Here is a 23,627-nt window from a genome sequence, read left to right as displayed (position 1 = left end):
AGGGTTGGGGGCGGCAGCGGAGCTGCTGGACGGAGCTTCCAGCCCCGCCAGCCGCAGCTCCGATCCCTTGGGCCGTGACGCCGGGGACGGGTGTCCATCGGCGCTCGGGGTCTGTCAGCTTTTGCAATGCAGAGGGAGAAACTGAGTCCCAAGGGGTGTCGGTTTCCATCAATCGCTATTTCTCCTCTCTTTTCCATGATGGATTTCACAGCGCTTCCTTTCGCCCCAGAGATTTGGAAAACAAAATTCCCGGCTGCCCCGGATCCCTGCAGCTCTCCACAGCTCCAGCCTCGTCCCTCCTCTCCGTTTCCTTCTCTCCAGTCTCTCCCGCCTGGCCCTGCCGGCTCGGAGGAAGGAGATTCCCCCGGCACCCCCTGCCTCCTCCTCCTGTCCCGTGGGGCGCAGTTGGTGCTTCTGGAGCCGCCTGCCCGCGCAGCCGGACCCGCCCTGCGGCCGCTCAGCGCTGCAGCCGAGGGAATGAATTGCAGGCACCGCTGCGCTGGGCTGGCCCTGGCCGGGTGCCCGGGGCCACCAAAGCCGCTCTGGCACTCTGCTCACAGCTGCAGCACACAGAGCACTGAAGGAAAGGCTTGTGGGCTGGGATCGGGGCAGGGAGAGCTCACTCACTGCTCACTGCCAGGGCCACAACAGACCCAAGCTGGGGAAATTAATGGAATTTATTTCCAAACCAATCACACCAGGACAAGGAGAACTAAAACAAATCCTAAAGAAACACCTTCCCCACCCCTCCCTCCTTCCCGGGCTCCCAGTCTCCGCCCGCAGTCCCTCCTCTGCCCTCCCTGCACGGCAATCGTGTCACCAGCCATGAACTTGGCTTTTGCCTCATCCCGGGATCTCTTCCCGGACAGGAAGAACTTTCCCCAGCACAGATTCAGGCTGTGGCGGCCTTTGAGGCTCAGGGTGTTTCTCCTGCAGCTCCTTGCAGGTCTCCTCTCCCCGTGCCGGCTCTCCTGCGCCACAGAACTCTGCCGGCTGCAGCTTTGCAAACGTCAGGTCCAGGTCTGGATGTTCCTGCACGATTTGCTCGAGGTCCTTGGGGGCTGCATCCGATCCACTGTTGTTGTGTTCCCCCTCGGCACGGAGCCCATGGATCTGATGGCCCCTGGCCAGGGCCTGGCACAGGAGGTGGAACCTGGGTGCTGCTGCAGCGGCGCCGGGGGAGCCCCAGGACTCGCTGTGGCCGCTGTGGCAGCCGCAGCACAGCCCGTTCCCAGCGAGGAGCCCAGGGCTCCGTGGGGCTCTGCAGGACCTCGGCCCTGGGGCTCGTCTGCATCAGCCCGGGCAGCTGGGCTGGACTTGGCTTCCTTTGTGTCTCTGGCTGCCCTGGCACAGCAGCTGCCCAGCGCCCAGGGGACAGCAATGGGAGCGGGGCAGGTCGGGGTGAGCTTCAGTGTCTGTGCCCGGCAGAAATGCCAAAGCCTTCCCTAAGGAGCAGCGAGTGCTGCCAGAGCACAGGATGCTGCTGCTGCTGCTGCTGCTGCTGCTGAGCACGGGACGGCCCCAGGGCTGATGCCAGACAAAGCCGGGATGGGAGCCACAAACAACGGGAGGAGGGGGGGAGGGGCAGGAGAGGACGAGGAAGAGCGAGGGGGGAGGGCGGATGGAGGAGCAGGAGCGGCAGGAAGAGGAGAGATAAAAGGGGAGGGGCGGGAGGAAGAGGAGAGATAAAAGGGGAGGGGCGGGAGGAAGAGGAGAGATAAAAGGGGAGGAGCGGGAGGAAGAGGCAGGACAGAGGAGGCAGGAAGAGGAGCCTCCACGTGCATCCATCGCTCTCTGTGTCCGCAGCTCTCGGCTCCCCCCATCCCGCAGGTGACCGGGTAGGGACAGCTCGCCCCAAATATCTTGGGCAGTCACTGGGGATATTTTTGGGAGAGGGGATTTTTGGAGCTTGGAGGACTCCAGCACCGAGCCCCAAATATCTTTGTTGGTTCCTGGGGGAAGGGGGTTTGGTGGGGCGGGGGGGGGAGGCGGATGTTTGGATCTTACAGGGCTCCAAATGTGAGTCGGAAATGCCCCTTGGGGGATATTGGGGAGCCCCCGGCACGCGGGGTTTTTGGGGTCCCGGTGGCGGCTGCCGGGAGAAATGGGATGGGGCGGGATGGGGCCCGGGAAGGGTGGGATGTGGATTGGGGGGTGGGATGAAGTGTGGCGGAGGGGGATGGGCGGGATGGGGCCTGGGCTGAGGCAGACGAAGGTTGGGGATGATGAGGCCGGGGGGACCCCACTCCTGAGGGGCGTGCGGGGTATCCGGCAGCTCGGAGGGAGTTTTGGGGCACCCCTAATCCTGAGGGGGTGGTGCCGGCAGCGGGGGACACGTGGCTCCGGCAGCTCTGGCCCCAGCTGAGCCCCCCCCGCCGCCAGCGCCCCCCGGAGCGGAATTTGGGGAGGGGGAGGTGGGGGCGGCCAGGCCGGGCCCCCCCGCGCTGTCCCGGCGGGGGCCGAGTGCGGGCGGGAGCCCCGCGGGGCCCGGCCCTGCCCGGGCACGGCTGATGCCGCCCGCCCGCGCTCCGCACTGGTCCGGACTGGTGCTCCCAGTGCCGTGCGGGGCGGGGCCGCTCTGGGGACCCCCCAGGGCACAGCGCGGCTGCTTTGGGGCTGTGGGCAGCGCCCGGCGCTGGGCATGGGGCGTGTGGGGGCAGCTGGGGCCGCACTGGTGGCACTGGTGGTGCTGGGAGCCCCCTCGGCCGCGGGGTGAGCGGTGAGAAGGGGGGCGGGTCTGGGACCCCAAATTGAGCGAAATGGGGAATGGAACCCCCAAAGTGAGCAGGAGGGGCCTGGAACCCCCAAAACCAAGGCCGGGGGAGGGGAGGTGGGGATTGGGGATGGGGAAGGTGCAGAAGGGGAGGGGCTCGAGAGGGGCCTGGGAGCCCCAAACAAAGCGGGAGGGGGCTGGGACACCCAAATTGAGCTGGAATGGGGCTGTGGATTGGGGGAATGCTGAGAAAGGGGAGGAGAGGGGAGGGAAAGGTGGAGTTGGGGCAGAAGAAGAGCGGTTCCATGGGGGTCCAGCCCTGTCCCCCAGCACCTGAGGCCTGGAGCGATTCCCTGGGGCTCTGGGGAAGGGAGGGATCCGCACTGGGGGGGTCCCCAACCCCCCTGTCCATGCCTGGGGCTGATCGGGGCTCCCCCCACACAGCAGCCGGTGCTGCGGCAGCCGTGGGGCAGAGGGGGTGGGAAAGGGGGGGCAGGGTGGGAGTGGCGGAGGAGCGGGAGGGAGAGGAGGGAGAGAGGAGGAGGAGGAGCAGGAGAACCACGAGGTTCCACCGCCCGCCCACTGTGTCCGCAGCACCCCCAGCCCCGGTAGCATCTTCCCCCCCATCCTGCAGGTGAGCGGGGAGGGGGAGCTCACCCCAAATCTATCGGGGGGTCAGCAGGAGGGGTTTTTTTGAAGGGGTGTTTGGAGCTTGCAGATTCTGGAATCGAGCCCCAGATGTCCTTGCATGTCCCTGGGAGGGATTTTTTGGGCCAGAGGGGATATGTGGGTCTTGCAGGACTCCAAAGCTGAGCCATAATTGCCCCTTGGCAGTCTTGGGGGTCCACGTGAGGATCACCCGGTACTTGCAGGGTGGGACATTGGCTTTGGGGATCCCCAGGAGAGCTGGGGGCTGGAACACGGGACCCCTGGAGTGGGGAGAGCAGAGAGGGACGATACCAGAGCTGGGGGACCCCAAAGAGCCTGGAGGGGTGGGGGGGCCTGGAGATGAGGTGGGGCTGGGACCCCTCAGCCCTGAAAGGGGGGGTGAGGAGAGAGGGGAGCCTCAAGTGCCTGGAGTGGAGGGAGGCTGAAGAGGGAGACCCTGGGACCTCTGGGAGCCAAAGCAGAATCAGGAAAAAAGGGACCTGTGGGACCCCTGAAACCCCCAGCATCCCTAAGCAGGACCCCGGAGAGGGGGATCCCCAGGACTCACGGGACCCCCAGCAGCCCTGACAAGGGGGACCCCCAGAACCCAAAGTGAGGAGACTGGAAAGGGGGAACTCCTGGAGGATTCTTCTGGAGTCACTGTCAATTTTTTGTTGGTTTTTATGGACACCGGTGACATCTAGAGATGGACTTGAGCAGTAGGAAGCCCCAACCCAGGACACTCATCCCTAGTTTCTCCCCAAACCAGGATTTCCCATTCCCAGCCCTTGGCCAGATGAAGGAGGAGGCTGTGAGGAAGAGGAAGATGCCCCGGGAGCCCCAGGCAGGTGAGGAGGAAGTCAGTGCCCCTTTCCCCTCTCTCCTGCTCCATCTCCCAGCCCAGCATCGCCCCCGGCTGCAGGACAACCCCGCTGCCGACGCCGTCCTGCCGGGGACGGACTGGGGGGATCTCCTTGCCCTTCCCTGTGGCACGGAGGCAAATCCCATCCTCTCCTTGTCCTTCCTCCCCAGACAACGAGCTGAGCACGGAGCCCAGGGAGGACAAATCCCCGCGGCAGAACCTGGTGGGAGAGGCCGTTTTGAGCGGCTCCACGGCGCAGGAATCCAACGGGGAGGAAAAGCCCCGGAGATCCCGCAGGAGGAGGGGCTGCAAACGCAGCCCAGGGTGCTCTGAGGAGGAAAGACCCACCCTGTGCGGGGAAGGCGGCCGGAGATGCAGCCAGAGGTCAGAGCTGGTGGTTCATGAGCAGCTTCACAATGGGGAGAAGCCCCACAAGTGTGGGGAATGTGGGAAGAGCTTCAGCCGGAGCTCCCACCTGATCCGCCACCAGATGATCCACACTGGGGAGAGGCCCTACGAGTGTGGGGAATGTGGGAAGAGCTTCAGAGACAGCTCCCACCTGATCCGCCACCAGATGATCCACACCGGGGAGAGGCCCTACGAGTGTGGGGAGTGTGGGAAGAGGTTTCACACCAGCTCCCATCTCCTCCTGCACCAGCAGATTCACACGGATGCGAGGCCCTTCCGCTGCCCCGACTGCAGGAAGGGCTTTAGGTACAACTCTAACCTCATCAAGCACCGGCGCATCCACACCGGGGAGAGGCCCTACGAGTGTCCCCAGTGTGGGGAGAGCTTCAGACAGAGCTCTCACTTGACCAGACACCAACGGAGGTACCACTAAGGGAAGCCCTGCGAGTGCCCCGACTGCGGGAAGAGCTTTGTCCTCTGCTCCAACTCCATCTCCCATCAGAGGAGCCACGTTTGGCAGAGCCCTGGTGACCCACATTCCCTGTGATCCAGGTTGGGAAGAGCCCTGGCTGGTGCTCTCCACGTTCTCCTGGATCCCCGTAGGCACCTGGGTGAATGCAGGGGCAGGAACATCCATCGGGACTCTGATTGAAATCGGAAATTCATTGGGAAGAGCTCTTGTACTGACTTCACAGCATAAAAATTCTCACCTGCTCTGTCCAATTGTTTCTTTTTGTGCCACCCAGCAACCCTGGATGATCTTGGAGGTCTTTTTCAACCTAAACACTTTCCTCCTTCATCCCATCACAACAACCATAATTGGGGTAGAAATAAAGAAATTAAACAAAGGTATCTAAAGTGGCACCATTTTAGCAAGATTTGGGGGTGAATTTGGGGTTGGTTCAGGGGAATATTTGGGAGAATTTGGGTGTTGTGATGCCATGGGTTGGGCAGACGGGGCCACAGTCTCATAGTTGTGGGGGCAGAATGTGTCCACCTGAGCCCGTCTGTTCTCCAGGAATTCTGGTTGTCTGTCGAAATTCCTGTCCTGGGTCTCCCCCTTTGGGGTGTGGCCCTCAAAGTGCCCAAATCGCTGCTGAAGTGCCTGAGCTGCTCCTGGCCGTGGATGTTCCTGTCCCCCAGCCTGTCCTGGTTGGTGCCATAAAGGGTGGGAGGGGATCAGGGGGGCTCCTTGGGGGACTGGGCTGGGCTTTTGTGTCTCTTGAGAGCATTTGTGGTGCTTGGAGGGGCCTTTTGGAGTGGTCTCTGAGAGAGTTTAAGTGATCTTGGCAGGGCTGTGTGTCTTGGAGAGAATTTTGTGGTTCTTGGGGTCATTTATGATGCAGGGAGTGGTTGGGGGGGTTCCTGGCCGGGAGCTGTGGGGTGATTTGAGGGGTCTGGGAGTGGCTGTGGGGCTGGGAGGGGGTTTTAGGGCAGATGTGACCTCTCTCCCAGACCCCAAAGCTGCCACCAGACCCCACACCCCAAGATGCTGCCAGGGCTGGCGGCTCCATGTTGGGGTTCATCCTCCTGGCGCTGCAGGAGAAGGTGAGGGGGGTCCCCAGGGGCCGTGTGTGTCCCCCCAGAGCGTGTGTGACCTCCCCCATGCCGGTGTCACCCCCTTTTCCCTGCCCACAGGGCTCCTGAGGCAGCCCCTGCTGCCCCGGGAGGGAATTTGGGGAGGGGGCAGAGGGGGTGCGCAGCCCCCGCCGGGGGATGACCCCGGCCCAGCGCCCTTCGTTCAGCACCGAGCTGGGCTTGGGGCCGCAGGAGGAAGAGGCCGATGGGAAGCAGATCCTGCAGGGGGGACAGGGCTTGGGCTCAGGGCAAGGTCCTGCCCTGCACACCTGGCTCAGGTGTGAGCCTGCCCCGGGAAGGGAGCGGGACATTGCCATCCCCACGGATCAGGGCTGGGAGCAGCGCTGGGAGCACGGACATGGAAATCCTGGGAGCCACTGGGACCGCCCTGGGGGGTGAATGATCCCCCCCAGCACCTTTCCAGGCCGCCCTGCGAGCTGAGAAATGCTCGCTGGGCCTCGGCCTTGGCCAAGAGCCCCCGGGCTCAGCTGCTCTGAGCTCAGGCGCTGCCGGCTCCCGCAGCCCGCCCAGGGCCGCCCTGCCCGTGCCGGGGCTGTGCTGGAATTCTCTGCTGCTGCTGGGCCACTCGGGGGCTCTGGCCCAGCAGGAAAGGTGACCCTGAGCCAGGAGCTTTCCTTGGCCGCAGCAAAGCCTCGGCACGGAAAGACCTTCCCAGCGCTGGGCCCTGGGCCGGGAGGGATTGTGCCACCACAGCTGTCCCTCCATTTCTTCTGCCAGGCAGCTTTAGCACAGGAGAAGTGGAGAAGCCAGAGCTGCCTCTCAGCTTTCCGCAGTCCTGCAGAGCAATCCTGTGTTGGAAGCAGCCTGGGAACAGGGTTGAGGTGGCAGGGCAGGGGAATTGAGAGCCCTTTCCTCCGCCGTGGGCCCAGGCTCTGGCCCTTGCCCTTTGCAATGGCCCTGCAGCTGCCAGAGGGGCCTTTTTGGCTCAGCTGAGAGCAGTCCTGCTGCAAGGCTGTCCTCGAGCTGCTTGGGCTGCACATGTGCCCAGGGAATGCTCATTGCTTGCAGTCTCAGGCGCTGTGGGTGTGCAGGTGTAACTACTGCAGGAGGGAACAGCTCTGCTGGGGGCAGTTCTCTTTTTCTTGGTGGTTTTTCTGTTGAAGGAACGTTCCCTGCCAGCTGTGGGCAGAGCTGTGTAGCTGTATGTGCCACTTGTGTGTGGCACTGTGGCTCAGGAGGTGGCCAAGGGGAGCTTGGCCGAGGTGTGGGCAGAGGAATGGCCATCAGGCCAGGCTGGGGGGTCAGCGGCCGGTCAGTTGCGTTGCGTGGCCGCGGCTCTGGAGGCTTGTGTGGGAGCGTGTGCAGGGCTGGAAGGCTGGGGCTGCCGCCGCTGTGTCCCAGAGCCGGGAAGGCCGGGGCTGGCCCGGCCCTGGCCCGGCCCCGCCAGCTCTGGCAGCTGCCGGCGGGGACACAAAGGGCAGCTCCGAGCTGCGGCCGCTGCGCTGCGGCCGCACAAAGGCAGCGCCCGCAGAGCTCCAGGGCAAGGTCCTGGCCCTGGCTCGGGGCTGGGCCGGGGCCAGCGGCAGAAAATCAACTTGCAGCTTGGGCCCCGCAGCAGGGAGGAGCAGCAATTGCTGGCTGAGAGAGACTCTTGCCAAGGGCCTGCGGGGCCGGGCCCCAGGGAACGGCTTCCCGCTGCCCGAGGGCAGGCTGAGATGGGATGTGGGGCAGCAATGGTTCCCTGGCAGGGCGCTCAGGGCCTGGCCCAGGCTGGCCCCAGAAGCTGCGGCTGCCCCCGCATCCCTGCAAGTGTCCCAGGCCGGCTCGGCCATTGGGGCTTCCTGCCCAGGAGGGCTGGGCTGGGCTGGGCTGGGGCTGCTGAGGGCGGGATGGGCTCTGCCTGAGACAGCTGAAGGCTGCACATGATGAGGCCGGGGGGACCCCGTTCCTCAGTGGGTTCTGGGGTGTCCCACATTCCTGAAGGGATGTCAGGGTATGTCCCGTTCCTGAGGCAATTTTGGGGTGCCCCCAGTGCTTCGGGAGGGGTTGTGAGAGGGGGTCTCTGGTGCTTGGAAGGGGGACCTATTGTCAGGGATGTGGGGAGCCCATTTTGGGAAGGATGCTGCTGTTTCTGGCAATGTTGAGAGGTTCTGAATGGGCTGTGGGGCCCTGGCTCTCATTTTGGGACTTGAGGTGAGCCCATGGGCACAGCAAGGGCTGAGGAGAGGTTCCAAGCTCCCATTTGGGATGGAGGGATTGAGCGGGTGCCTGCAATCAACTCAATGCCAGCCCCAGTGTGTCGATGGCAGCCCCAAATGGCTCGATCCGTCAGCCCCAAGGCCCAGCTGTGGGGAGTCAGGAAGCACAGAAGGGGAATTGGTGTCCAGGAGGGCTGGGATGGGATGGGGATGGAATGGGATGGGTGGGGGTGGCATTGTTGGGGTGGGATGAAGTTTGGGAGGAATGGGGTGGTGTGAGAGATTGGTTACGTGAAAAGGGACATATAGATTCGGGATATACAGATTCTTTGCAGCTTACTGATCTGAGAAGCTGGCTACGTGAGAACGGGCACATAGACCCTTGCAGCTAGCTGAGCAAGGTCTCATAAGACAATGCACCACACATCCTGTGTAACAACCGAAGTTACAGAATATTACATGTATCTTGCTCAGTAACTGAACCACCATTGAGCCTTACTGCTGAACTATGGGTTTATTTGCAGAGCCAGCAAGGTTAGGTTTTGGCAGCAAAACAATGGACATCTGTGGTTAGAAGGCCAGGGAAAAAGGCAGAACTGCTGACCACGAAAGGGGGTCTAAGGAGGGGTTTAGAATCAGCTTAGTCGACGTGAACCACTTAGAATGCGCCGTTACAAATATGCATAAAGCCTATTATTGTTAGTATATAAGGAGTTCTGGTACAATCAATAAATCGGATTCCAGCTGATCACTCATATTGAGCGTCTGGGTTTCCCCACTATCGCGACAACAGAGTGCGTTGTAACATCACAGGGTGGCTGTATGACATCATAGAGTCAGCTGTGACATCACAGAGCAGCTGTGTGACATCACAGAGAGGACTGTGACATCACAGGTGGTGTGACATCACAGAGTGGCTATGACATCACAGGGTTGCTATGTGACATCGCAGACTGAGCTGTGACATCGCAGATAAGGCGGTGATATCACAGGGCAGAAGTCTGACATCATAAAGCAGACTATGACATCACTGATTGGTTGTGACATCACGGAATGGGTTGTGACATCCCCCCCACAAACTCCGGCCCAGGGACTCCCCAGGATATTTGGGCCAAGCTCCCCCTCCCCATCACCTGTGGGATGGGGGGATCGATGCTCCTTGGGGTGAGGGGCCTGCAAATTCTGGGACCGCTGGACCCACGAGCTCCCTCCTCTTCCTCCACCTTCTTCTCGTCTTTCTTCATCCGTCCTCCTCCTTCTCCCTAATCCCACCTCCTGCTCCTCCTCTCTCCATCCTTTCTCCTGCTTCTTCTTCCCCCCTTCTTGTCTTCCATCCCTCCTCCCCTGTTCCCCAAGCCCCTCACATCCCACGGGAGGAATGGGAATGGAGCCAGGACAGGTCGGGATGGGCAGTGCAGGGCTCTGGGCTGCTCCCAACCCCTGGGGTAACCTGGCCAAGGGAAAAGATGCAAAATTGGTGGGTGGAGATAAAAACTTGGTGTTGTGGTCACCCTGGGTGGGGACTTCCACCCCTCTGGTCTCATGTCAGGATGGAGAGGGGAGCGGGGAATGCAGAGACTGATGGGAGATCCCAAGGGATTTTAGGGGCAGGACGAGGGCTGCTGTGAGTTCTTGTTGGGAGAGGTCAGCCCGGAGACCCCAGAGTGTTCCCAGGGCCCTGGGATGGAGAGTTGTCACCACCTTCTGCTTCAGGTGGTGGTTCTGGAGGGACCTGGGCTCCTTGGGGCTCTTCCTGCAGCCGAGAACTTGTAGGGAACCTCCTCCAGGTGGCTCCTCCAGGTGTTCCAGGGGCTTGGGGCTCACGGTGAAGCCCTTCCCAGAGTCTGGGCATCCATAGGGGCTCCCCAGTGTGGATCCCCTGGTGTCTGGGGAGGCTGGAGCTCCTATGAAAGCTTTTCCTGCCCTCCTGGCCCCTGTAGGGTCTCTCTCCTCTGAGATGGCACCTCTGGGCAAAGCTTGGGCAGACACAGGACTTCTCCCCCACTTGGATCCTGTGCTGGGAGATCAGCTCCGTGCTCCGGCCAAAGCTCTTCCCACAGGAGATCAGTCCCCTGCAATGATGGCAACTTTGGGCTTCTCCAGAACCCCTCCCACTGCTCTGGAGGTCCCACCCCCCATCTTTCCCCTCCTCCACCCTTTTCCCATCATCCCCCAATCCTCATCCACCAACGGACCCCACGAAGGGGAAGGGTCCCACTCCCTTTTTCCTCCCTCTCTCCGATATCCCCCTCTCCTTTCTCATCCTCCCCCAAAGCCTCCGTGTCCCACGTACCTGGTTTGGGGCTCTCAGTTCCCTCTCCCACTCAGTCTGGGGAGTCCGATCCCCTTTTCACTGCTCTCCCCCTCTTTAAAACGGGTCTCCCTTTCCCCCCCCCCCTCACCCCAGAGCTCCTCGCCCGCGGCCGGGGGGCTCCCAGCACCACCAGTGCCACCAGTGCGGCCCCAGCTGCCCCCACCCGCCCCATGCCCAGCGCCGGGCGCTGCCCACAGCCCCAAAGCAGCCGCGCTGTGCCCTGGGGGGTCCCCAGAGCGGCCCCGCCCCGCACGGCACTGGGAGCACCAGTCCGGACCAGTGCGGAGCGCGGGCGGGCGGCATCAGCCGTGCCCGGGCAGGGCCGGGCCCCGCGGGGCTCCCGCCCGCACTCGGCCCCCGCCGGGACAGCGCGGGGGGGCCCGGCCTGGCCGCCCCCACCTCCCCCTCCCCAAATTCCGCTCCGGGGGGCGCTGGCGGGGGGGGGGCTCAGCTGGGGCCAGAGCTGCCGGAGCCACGTGTCCCCCGCTGCCGGCACCACCCCCTCAGGATTAGGGGTGCCCCAAAACTCCCTCCGAGCTGCCGGATACCCCGCACGCCCCTCAGGAGTGGGGTCCCCCCGGCCTCATCATCCCCAACCTTCGGCTGCCTCAGCCCAGGCCCCATCCCGCCCATCCCCCTCCGCCACACTTCATCCCACCCCCCAATCCACATCCCACCCTTCCCGGGCCCCATCCCGCCCCATCCCATTTCTCCCGGCAGCCGCCACCGGGACCCCAAAAACCCCGCGTGCCGGGGGCTCCCCAATATCCCCCAAGGGGCATTTGCGACTCACATTTGGAGCCCTGCAAGATCCAAACATCCGCCTCCCCCCCCCGCCCCACCAAACCCCCTTCCCCCAGGAACCAACAAAGATATTTGGGGCTCGGTGCTGGAGTCCTCCAAGCTCCAAAAATCCCCTCTCCCAAAAATAACCCCAGTGACCGCCCAAGATATTTGGGGCGAGCTGTCCCTACCCGGTCACCTGCGGGATGGGGGGAGCCGAGAGCTGCGGACACAGAGAGCGATGGATGCACGTGGAGGCTCCTCTTCCTGCCTCCTCTGTCCTGCCTCTTCCTCCCGCTCCTCCCCTTTTATCTCTCCTCTTCCTCCCGCTCCTCCCCTTTTATCTCTCCTCTTCCTCCCGCCCCTCCCCTTTTATCTCTCCTCTTCCTCCCGCCCCTCCCCTTTTATCTCTCCTCTTCCTCCCGCCCCTCCCCTTTTATCTCTCCTCTTCCTGCCGCTCCTGCTCCTCCATCCGCCCTCCCCCCTCGCTCCTCCTCGTCCTCTCCTGCCCCTCCCCCCCCCCTCCCGTTGTTTGTGGCTCCCATCCCGGCTTTGTCTGGCATCAGCCCTGGGGCCGTCCCGTGCTCAGCAGCAGCAGCAGCAGCAGCATCCTGTGCTCTGGCAGCACTCGCTGCTCCTTAGGGAAGGCTTTGGCATTTCTGCCGGGCACAGACACTGAAGCTCACCCCGACCTGCCCCGCTCCCATTGCTGTCCCCTGGGCGCTGGGCAGCTGCTGTACCAGGGCAGCCAGAGGCACAAACGAAGCCAAGTCCAGCCCAGCTGCCCGGGCTGATGCAGACGAGCCCCAGGGCCGAGGTCCTGCAGAGCCCCACGGAGCCCTGGGCTCCTCGCTGGGAACGGGCTGTGCTGCGGCTGCCACAGCGGCCACAGTGAGTCCTGGGGCTCCCCCGGCGCCGCTGCAGCAGCACCCAGGTTCCACCTCCTGTGCCAGGCCCTGGCCAGGGGCCATCAGATCCATGGGCTCCGTGCCGAGGGGGAACACAACAACAGTGGATCGGATGCAGCCCCCAAGGACCTCGAGCAAATCGTGCAGGAACATCCAGACCTGGACCTGACGTTTGCAAAGCTGCAGCCGGCAGAGTTCTGTGGCGCAGGAGAGCCGGCACGGGGAGAGGAGACCTGCAAGGAGCTGCAGGAGAAACACCCTGAGCCTCAAAGGCCGCCACAGCCTGAATCTGTGCTGGGGAAAGTTCTTCCTGTCCGGGAAGAGATCCCGGGATGAGGCAAAAGCCAAGTTCATGGCTGGTGACACGATTGCCGTGCAGGGAGGGCAGAGGAGGGACTGTGGGCAGAGACTGGGAGCCCAAGAAGGAGGGAGGGGTGGGGAAGGTGTTTCTTTAGGATTTGTTTTAGTTCTCCTTGTCCTGGTGTGATTGGTTTGGAAATAAATTCCATTCATTTCCCCAGCTTGGGTCTGTTGTGGCCCTGGCAGTGAGCAGTGAGTGAGCTCTCCCTGCCCCGATCCCAGCCCACGAGCCTTTCCTTCAGTGCTCTGTGTGCTGCAGCTGTGAGCAGAGTGCCAGAGCGGCTTTGGTGGCCCCGGGCACCCGGCCAGGGCCAGCCCAGCGCAGCGGTGCCTGCAATTCATTCCCTCGGCTGCAGCGCTGAGCGGCCGCAGGGCGGGTCCGGCTGCGCGGGCAGGCGGCTCCAGAAGCACCAACTGCGCCCCACGGGACAGGAGGAGGAGGCAGGGGGTGCCGGGGGAATCTCCTTCCTCCGAGCCGGCAGGGCCAGGCGGGAGAGACTGGAGAGAAGGAAACGGAGAGGAGGGACGAGGCTGGAGCTGTGGAGAGCTGCAGGGATCCGGGGCAGCCGGGAATTTTGTTTTCCAAATCTCTGGGGCGAAAGGAAGCGCTGTGAAATCCATCATGGAAAAGAGAGGAGAAATAGCGATTGATGGAAAGCGACACCCCTTGGGACTCAGTTTCTCCCTCTGGACTGCAAAAGCTGACAGACCCCGAGCGCCGATGGACACCCGTCCCCGGCGTCACGGCCCAAGGGATCGGAGCTGCGGCTGGCGGGGCTGGAAGCTCCGTCCAGCAGCTCCGCTGCCGCCCCCAACCCTCGGGCTGGACCGTGGGGTCTGGGACACAGCCCCGTGCTGGGGGGCGGCAGCGGGAGCCGCGGGGCCCGGCCCGTGGGGGCGGCCGGGCTGGAAAAGTGCGCGGGGCCCCAGCGCGGTGTCCCGGTCTTGTTCCTCACCTTAACACAATGTCTTCAACTCCCTGCGTGCCCTTCATTTAATCAGCATTTCCTAAATGCTGACCCATCCCATCATCAGCTCTACCCGGAACAGAATTTCCCAGGCCATTCCAAGTCCTTTATAGTTCTGAAAATACTGGGGCCAAGCCCTACCCGTGATTTCCCCCACCGCCGCCTCCATGCAGACCTTGTTGTCACCCAGCACCAGGATAGTTCCCACTGCCCCAGGTCTGCGTTTAGCAAAGCCAACAGTACTTCTACCACTGCTTTCTGCAAGACCCCAATTGAGTCTTTACATTTCAACATAACCAGATGATGTCTACTTAGCATGAAATGTAGTTCCTGTCCAAGAGTTGCATGTCCCAAGCAATTTCTTTGCAGAATAAATTTTAAATCCTTTGGGTTTCAGTGTTTGGAAATCATCTGCTAGTGTATATAGCAACTTCACTACATTCTTATTTTCATTATCTCTGTAGAGCTAAGGAATTCCGATTATGAAAGGCTCTATTCTGTAAGCTCATTAAAAGTTAATATCCACCACAACACTGTCTATTTTATTGGTTCTTTGCAATTGCTTAGCAAAGAAAATAAGCACCAGGCTTTTAAAGAGAGAGACACACTTTCTTACATAGAAAGACACAATCTTGTTGCCACCAAAGCACTCACACAGGTGAAAGTCACAATTTTCCTGCCTCTTCCTTCCTTTCCAAACCAGTGCAGCATGAGAGAAAGCAGCTGTTTCCCGAGGCCGATGGGTCACAGACAGGTAAGGTGACATTGAGGCTTGTTCCTCAGAGGCAGTCAGCAAGCAGCAGATGATGATCTCAAGGATCCAGGTGACACCATCACCCTCTCAAGGGAGGAATCCTTTAAGCAAGCACATTGCTCATCACTTCCATCCTGCTTTGGTTTAATGAACCAGCTCTTCCTGGCAATGAGCAGCAAGGGGATCTAATTTGACTGTTGCTATCCTTTTACATTTTATTCAATCATTCCATCAGAACAGGCATTTTACTTTTGTTTCAGTTACTCCAGAGGACCTTGGCACAAAGCAAAATGAAGTCAAATGAGAAATAGCTAGCTTAAATTTATATACACCAACAAATCATGCTGTGTTTCAACAAGTGTAAGAGAGACGTGGGACTTTCCTTCCCTCTGAGCAGCTGCAAGCATAAAAAAAGCAATGATGCAACCTTCATTAATAAAACTTTCTTAGAAATCTCTTCTTATGGACAGATTCAACATCTGCAGGAGATACCCAAAACACACTCATTGTGCTGCACTTCCCCTTTTCCATTCACGTGTTATATATACTGAAAATATGTTACCGAGTAGCTATGAACACACCATGCTCCCAGATTTTCCCTAAGTAAAACATGTATCTGTGTATGTTATAAACGATCAAATACAAGGGAGAAAAGCCTGGCACAGATACTGCAGCAAAGGAAATTCATCACATTACAGATCTCCCCTTATACAGAGATTGGCCAGGACTTTGATCAGTGATGGGAAGGAATTTCTCATCTTCCCATTTACAGCACCTGAGGCAAGAGGGACCCAACACCTTAAGCGGTGTCCAAGATAGCACAGAAATTTAAACAGAGCCATTTACAAAGGGCAGCAACTCAGCTGGCCAGTTCACACCTCAGATAACTATCTGCAGAACCCAGAGCAACATAATACTCCAAGGAGCAGTGAGATAGCCAGAAGGTTCTCAGCTCAAGAAAATCAAGCAAGAACAGGATGTTCCTTAGCCTGGCTAACCCAGATAACATCTCCCAGCCATTAGCATGAGATGAAACAGAAAGAGAGAGGCTGAATCACTTGCAGTGTACAGATACTGCCCGAGGGAAATGTGACAGGTGACCTACAACATAAAAAATGCACTTAACTGTAAAAACTAGGAAGTGAAGCTAAAAATGAGAAAAATTAGAAGCTGTTCTTGGATATGCAGTAAAAAGCACACTGACATCATAAACGGGAGAAGGAACACAAAAGCACCCAGCTGTTCAAAAGCTGTGCTATTAAGGTACAAAGAAATCAATGTTTTTTTAAAGAAAAAATCCCTCACAAGGTGAATGAGCTCAGTAACGCTCATACCAATATTATTTGTTAGAAAAATCATCTGCTCCAGTGCCTGAAGCAAAAGGTTTGCCATTTATTCCATCATTCCTTCAAATCCAGGGATTAGTGAGAACTTCTTAACAAATTCCTGCCTTGCCTTATGGTCCTTCAGCTTCACCAGGGCCAAAGCTTGCTGCTCAGAGTCAGTACACGAATCTCTGTGGTGTTACCATCCTCTCTGAGTGAGAAAAGCACTCGAGATGGTGAACAAAGAGATGGGGCAGTTTCCTGATGCCTGAGAAGGATGTTCTTAAGATAAACAAAATTGCCCAATCAAAATTTATAAAGAAATGACATTTATTATGCTACCGAAATATCGGTTTTAAAAGCCACGATCGAGAAAAGCAGCTCCGAGCCCGGGGTCGGAGCTGGGTGAACACGCATAGATCTGATCTCTGTCGCACCAGACCTCCCAAGTTCACGGATGCTGCTTTGGCTGGTCCCTTCTTATACATTTTTTGGGCAGAGTCTGAATTAATTCTATTCTTCTCGTCATTTTAGCATATTCATGAAGTTTTCTTGTCCCAGAGCTGGGCTGCGCAAAGCCTTTCCTGGATCCCAGGAATTGTCCATCCTGGGTGATGAGTGGGCCATTTCTGCTGATGAATGGGCCATCTCTGCTTCCTGGAGCAGTTATTTTTAGTTCCCGGGATGTCCGATTCCTTATCAGATGAGATGTAGATATCAGAAGGTGGCAATCAAGTCGTTATGGTGCAAATGTCCCGGTGATAAGATCTAACCCCACCTGGCTGGAATCCTCACTTATTGTGAGAGAACTTCTTTTAGTGTTGTGAAATTTTTCTCTCAGCCAGGCTGCTGAAGGGATTTTGAAACTCGGTCTCTGTAGGGTCTGATTACACTCCAATTTTATACATAATAGCACGAATTACATACCTTATTTATAACGTTCTCAACTCAGTGGCACAAAGTCTGCTTTTGTTCAGACAGGAATGAAGAGGAAAAATGGCAGAAATTCATAACAGGGACAATGAGGAGAAACATGGGGCTGTGCACACATTCAGTCCAAGCAACATCAATGCCAGGTGTGGTTTAAAATTCACGTTTGTGCTTTATTAAAGCCACGCACTGTATTTATGGCTCTCAGTGAATTCTGTATCCAAAAGGGACACGTTAGCTGATTCAAAATTAGTTGGATTTCTTTCCTTCTCCTGTAGCAGTGCCAGTAGGAGAGGTAACAAAGGCAGTTCCCTGGCCTTCAGACATTGCACAGAAGTGGGATCCATAGATACAAACTCAGGCAGCCAAACTGCAGGTATTTCATTCAGGGCCTAAGACATGAAGCTAGGCTTCTTTTAATAAATCACGGACAGGGATGAGCTCCTGACATTAATATTGCACTCCTCCCTCTTTCTGCTGAGACAGTCTGGCCAACACGAATATCCCTAATACAGATCCAGGGCTCTGGTATAACAGCCACCCCAAAAAGCCATAGTTCCAGCTACCTTTCCTTTCTTTGCATCATACCAGGAGGAATCAAAAGGAATGAAACCTATTTCATTTATTATTACAGGTGAGAACCCCTCTAAGGACATAGGAAGAGAAGTTGTAGTTTGTAACCTTGTTCTCCATCTAGAAGTAAAACAGGGGCTGGTGTGAGGCAACGAGGGCAACAGAGAAAAGAAACTGAGGGATGTGAAGCCAAATTTTCAAGCATTCCAGGCAATCACACCACTCAGGGACAGTCTACAGCTCAGCAAATCACATGCTGGAATGCAGTGGAGTATGGAGTAGGGCAATAGGGAACTGCTGAACAAAATAGGTGCTACAGCCTCTTGTGCTCAGGCTCTTAGCCCAAAGTATGTTCCAGCTCCAACTGAAGGGCATTCTGAACCAGAAGAGCACTGACCTTTTGATTTTGGCAGTTCACAGTTCTCAGACAGCAGAACGTCTGTGGCTCCTCTCATCATTATTTTTGCTGTTTTCACTACTGGCCATCAAGTTTCCTGCAGTAGCCATCCATGAACCCCGGATCACTACTACATTAATAACACAGAACATGGCTCTCAGAGTGCATTAGTGAGGTACCAAGAGAAAACCCAAATGATGATCCTCCTCACTGAAAAGGTAACAGACAAAAAAAATAAAAGTGTGAAAATACTTTTTAAAAGATGGCTGAAATTAGGCAAATTCTTAAAATTAAGTAAATGTCTGAAATGAAATTTAAGCAAATTTAACTGTTGCAAAGTATTCTGAATACACATACAGTACAATATACTAGAGTCCAGAATTAGAAAAATTTCCAGTCATGGAAATATGGGGTAAGGGATATGTTTATTTGGAACAATGAGTTCAGCAGAGGTCTCTTTGCTACAAATATCTTGAATTTAATTCTTCTGCCTTGATACAATCTCCTGAGAAAATAAAAAAATAAAATAAAAATCCTACAGGAAAAACTTGTGTTGGGTGCAATCTCTTCACTCATACCTGATACAAAAGTCTAATTTATTTTCTTGATTTATTGTCTTAAGGCGAATGAATTAATTATTCTTCCACTCAGAAGTCTATGGCATCAATCCTTGAGTTGAATCAGAGAAAATTCAATCTCTCATGAGTTCCCACTCCATTTATTTTTCTTGTAAGTGTTCTGTTTTGTTGAAGTGAAAGCTCCTCTGGACTCAGGCCCAGAGGGAAGCCAAAGCACAGGGGTTGAATTAAAACCTTTGGACAAGCTGAGATACATGAAGTCACACCAAAGTGAAATAGAAATACAGATTTTTTAACCTTTAGTAGAAATATATGCTAAGTGCCTTAAACATTGAAAAGCTGCAGCAGAGACCTTAAACACAGTTCTTACTGCAGCAGGGTTACCTTTTCACAGAATTCTTTACTTTAGACAAAATATGGATAGAATGACACTGTTCACATTTTTTAGATAGAGCATTCACGTAAACAATAAGAGCTGATAGAAACTGCATCCACAAATCTGTGTAATACCTGTGTAACACTGGTGTGAGGCTTACGACTGTTAGAATTAGACCAGGATAGGTTAAGAAAAGGAAAACTGGAATCGTGTGTTACTCTTATTGGTCAATTAACAAATCTAATCCACACTTCTGCAAGAAAAAATGTAGAGTATAGAGCATATAGAGCATATAGAGCATATAGAGCATATAGAAGAAGAAGAAGAAGCTGTTTTTGCCTGTTGTTGCTGTTGCTGCTTGCCTTTATCATGTAACCCCCTTTGAACTCTGCCTTCAAGAAAGCTGTGAGACTATGAAATACAGAACTCAGCAGAACAGCAGCCTCCTCTGCTCTCTCACCCTGGTCCGGGAAGGAAGGGTACCCCATCCAAAGCTCAACAGCGCAGAGCCCCAAGGCTGCTGTGGGCAGCAGGGCCCAGGGGCCGTTCCCACCCGCAGCGCTCCTGTCCTGGGCTGGGCCTGCACAGGGGCTGGGGCACCATGGCTGGGGCAGCGGGGCACAGAGGGGCCACGGAGCCGCTGCCGGGGCTGACAGCAAGGCCAGGGACACACAGGGAATTTCTGGGCATTGCCTGCGCTGGGCAGGGCTGAGTGTGGGGAAGGCAGAGCTCAGCTGGCCTCGGTGGCTGCAGGAAAAGCCGAGAGCCCGAAGAGCCCCCGTGGCTGTGCTGGAGAGCAAGGCTGGAGGAGGGAAATGTGGGGCTGCTGCGGGATGGGGAGGGGGATTGAATTCCAGCAGGCACCGACGGGGGGCTGAGAGACTCAAGGGCTCCTTGGCCTGAGCCTGTCCTGGAAAGGTCTCTCAGCCCTCTGTGCCCATGAAGGGCTCCAAGGAGGAGCAGAGCTCATCTTGGCAGGACCCTCATGGAATCCCTGAGGGACAAATGCCAGTGCCTGCCCAGCCTTCCCAACGTCCCTGACACCAGAGGCCTTTACCACATCCCTCGGTTCCAGGTCAGTGCCCAGAACACAGCACAGCCTGTCCAGGTCCTGGGGGCGATTCCCAAGGGAGGCAGCTGTGATTTCTCCCCACAGACCCACCACTCCGGTGTCTCTCTGTGCAGCCCTTGGCTGTCCTGAGCACTTTCCCTGGAGCCTCCCTGCCCTGGACGTTTGTCTGCATGCAGTTCTCAGCACAGCCCAGCAAAGAATTCAGGTGCTGTGAAAAGTGAGGTTCACTCTCCTGTTAGAATTTAAAGAGTTTAATATAAAGACAATAAGAGACACGTAAAATAAAGCAAAGGGATAACGGCCGGGTGCCTTGGCGCTCTGCCAAGAGCACACCTGATGCCCGAGGTGAGTCTCTTTTATACCATTTTTACTGTCTGTTCTGTATTCATATTAAAACTTTTCCAGGAATTGATCTGCATGGCCACTCCTTGGGTCCGCCTTTTTAGAGCATGCGTAGTCTTCTGCCTTGTGGTTTTATTTCTTTTGATTCTTGGGGTTGGGCCCGCTAGGTAAGAGTCGATGGTGGGGTGGATCTCTTAATTCTCCAGACAGTCAGGGCTGATTGCAGCTTTGGGCCTCTTTGCCCCCCGGGCAGAGCGGTGATAGCAGCTCTCGGACCCTCCTGGCTGCCCGTTCTCCGGGCGGAGCAGCCTTTGGGCCCTTTTGTTCTCTGGACAAAGTGTTGATTAGCAGCTCCTTGGGCCTCATCCTCTGCTCCCTTGGAGGTTATCTTACTTGCTCACACTTGCTAACATTCTTGCTAAAACGAGAGAAAACTACATCCACACAGCAAAAAGCATTTCTAACATTATATAATATCTACTTTAATACTTTGCGAGAAGCCAATACTATAATATATGTTTATAACAGGTGCTTTCCCAGAGGACATTACTCTGGGAGTGAAGTGGCCTCAGGGCACAGTTTGTGCCCCTGGAATTGTGCCAGCCCCGAGTGCTGCTGATGGTGTTTGTGCTCACTCGGGTTCATCTCCCCACACCCACTCGATGCACTGCTGAAGGCTCCTCAGGACACAGCAAACACGGACTGCTGGCCTGGTCACTTGGTGTCCCTCCGTGCAGGGACAAACAACCTCCTGCAGGGGAGGGCAGAGGCCAGTGCTGGGATTGCTGGTGGCAGGGGCTGGTGTGGGACACTTGCCCTGGGCACCATCCCAGGCTGTGCCCGGAACAAAGGCACAGCCCAGGCCCTGCTCTGCTGCTCCCTCAGGTCCATCCCAGGAGCTCTGGCAGTGCCAGGACACTGCTGCCTGCCCCCCCTGCACACTCCCCCCTGCCCCTGGGCACTGGGGTTTGCTTTGCCAGGGCATTCCTGGGGCACATTCCTGGCAGCAGCTCTGGAGGAGAGCAAAGCCTTCCTGCCCTGCCCCCAGGAGATGCCCTTTGCTGATGGAGCTGCTGTGCTGGAGCCCGGCTGTGTCCCAGCAGTGCCCGTGGCCTGTCCCTGCCTGTGCTCACAGCACGGACACGCAGCAGGACAGTGACCGAGCTGCCCGAGCACTCCGGCCTTGCACCCTCAGAAGGGCTGGGAAAGGGAGTGTGGAGCTGGGAAGAGCAGAGGTGGGAAGAGGCTGGGCCATTGTCCCTGGCCGTGCTGCTGTGCTGGGAGTCTCTTCCCTCCAGCTCTGCCCACAGGCACTGCCCCTGCAGAGCCAGAGAAGGGCTGAGGAACAAACCTTGGACACAAAGGTCAGGGCAGCCCCTTGTTTTGATTCAAATGCACAGGGAAGAAGCCTCCTGAAAGTCTTTGTGTTTCAAAAGAAAGGTAGATGTTCATGCAGAAATGCAAGGAGTAGTACTACAGTACTTTATAAAAAGCAGAATAACACCAGAAAAAGAATAAGAAAAAGCACCAATGAAAATATGGACAAAGAGGAAAAAGAGGCCAAGATTGTAAAGAGTTACATTCTGAAGGTTCTGGAGCAGAAAAGAGAGATGCTTCTGAGAAGCATCCTAGTCATAATTTTCCCCGCATGGCAGAAGGAAATAGAAAGATTTTAACTTGTGAAAAGTATCCAGTCCTCACTTTCCTCAGGGCATCCCTGAGCTCCTGGTTCCTCAGGCTGTAGATGAGGGGGTTCAGGGCTGGAGGCACCACCGAGTACAGAACTGACAGGGCCACATCCAGGGATGGGAGGAGATGGAGGGGGGGCTTCAGGTGGGCAAACATAACAGTGCTGAGGAACAGAGAGAGCACGGCCAGGTGAGGGAGGCACGTGGAAAAGGCTTTGTGCCGGCCCTGCTCAGAGGGGATCCTCAGCACAGCCCTGAAGATCTGCACATAGGAGAAAACAATGAACACAAAACAGCCAAACACCAAACAGGCACTGACAGTGATGAGCCCAAGTTCCCTGAGGTGGCAGTGTGAGCAGGAGAGCTTGAGGATGTGTGGGATTTCACAGAAGAACTGGCCCAGGGCATTGCCCTGGCCCAGGGGCAGGGAAAATGTATTGGCCATGTGCAGGAGAGCGTAGAGAAAGGCACTGGCCCAGGCAGCTGCTGCCATGTGGGCACAAGCTCTGCTGCCCAGGAGGGTCCCGTAGTGCAGGGCTTTGCAGATGGACACGTAGCGCTCGTAGCACATGATGGTGAGGAGGAAATCCTCTGCTGAGAGGAAGAAGAGAAAGAAAAACACGTGAGCAGCACATGCTGAGTAGGAGATGTGGCTGGTGCCCCAGAGGGAATTGTGCATGGCCTTGGGGACAGTGGTGCAGATGGAGCCCAGGTCGGTGAGGGCCAGGCTGAGCAGGAAGAAGAACATGGGGCTGTGCAGGTGCTGGCCGCAGGCTCCGGCGCTGATGATGAGGCCGCTGCCCAGGAGGGCAGCCAGGGAGATGCCCAGGAAGAGGCAGAAGTGCAGGAGCTGCAGCTGCCGCGTGTCTGCCAATGCCAGCAGGAGGAAGGGGCTGATGGAGCTGCTGTTGCACATTTTGAGCCTCTGGCCATGGAGTGCTGTTGAAGGACGAGACAGTGAGGAGTCAAGGGAGACTTTGCTGAGCAATGTCCAAGCCCTTTCTCCTGGCCCTGCCCCCCAGTTTTCCTTTTCTCAGAGCCCTTCCCTCAGCCCCGTGCCTGGAGCTCTGCTGGGATCTGGCCCCATTGCTGTGACGAGCAGGGGCTGTGCCCATGGACAGCGAGGAGTCAGCTCTGCTCTGCTTCAGCGGGGACATGGGAATGGGGACAGGGGCCGGTCCTGGGGCTGGACTCCATCAGCCCAAAGTGCTCCTGAGGCAGAGGAGCTGGGCAGCATCTCCTGTGCCAGGGCTAAGGAACGGTGATGGCCAAAGGCACTTTGAGAGGGTTTCCTGCTGTGCCCAGGGAGAGCAGAGAGAGCTGTGCAAGGCAAGAGCATTGGCTGTAACTCAGAGAAGGGTGAGGGGAGCTGCTCTGTCGCTCCATCTGTCCCCAGCTGCCCCTCCTGAGATCGAGGGCAGTCACTGTGTTCCCCTGAAAATCAGCCTGGCACAGCTGAGAGCAGAGGGACCCACAGCAGAGCAAAGTGGCTCAGCCTTTCTCAGAGTCTCAGCCCCACTGCTGGCCAAGGACACTCCCGGCCCCAGTGTCCCCTGGAAGGCAGCTCACAGCTGGGATGGCATCCCGAGGGCACAGCGAGGGTCCTGTCCATGGCCCTGCTGGAGGAGAGCCGGCTCATTGCCAGCCTCCCAGCCCGGCGTGCCCAGAGCTCCCGGGGCACAGGGAGCTGGGACACCCCATTGCTGTGCTCAGCCTGCACAGGAGGAGCCCCAGGGCTGGGCCTGAGCCTGCAGCTGGAGCTGCCATTCCCAGAGAGCCCCTGAGCAGCGCCAGGAGCAGCTGAGCAGGGCAAGGAGAGAGAGCCGGGCCCTGAGGAAAAGCCTTTCCCTGCGCAGCGCTGCCCAGCCCCTCCCGGGCAGCACCAGGGCAG

At 57.3% G+C, this 23,627-nt stretch overlaps 1 protein-coding gene across 1 annotated transcript; it reads right to left on the bottom strand.

Annotated features, from left to right (window-relative positions):
* Positions 1 to 21,680: 21,680 nt before the first annotated feature.
* LOC309585739 (olfactory receptor 14J1-like) lies at positions 21,681 to 22,652 on the bottom strand (the record flags this gene model as incomplete). Its single annotated transcript, XM_082303621.1, has 1 exon — positions 21,681 to 22,652. One exon carries the CDS (start codon positions 22,650 to 22,652, stop codon positions 21,681 to 21,683), a length of 972 nt encoding a protein of 323 aa, XP_082159747.1.
* Between the last annotated feature and the right edge of the window lie 975 nt (positions 22,653 to 23,627).

This window comes from Coloeus monedula (genome assembly GCF_965178545.1).
Source record: "Coloeus monedula genome assembly, contig: HAP1_SCAFFOLD_200, whole genome shotgun sequence".
NCBI lineage: Eukaryota > Metazoa > Chordata > Aves > Passeriformes > Corvidae > Coloeus > Coloeus monedula.
Note: the sequence above shows the minus strand (reverse complement) of the source record. Positions and strands in the feature narration are given on the sequence as shown.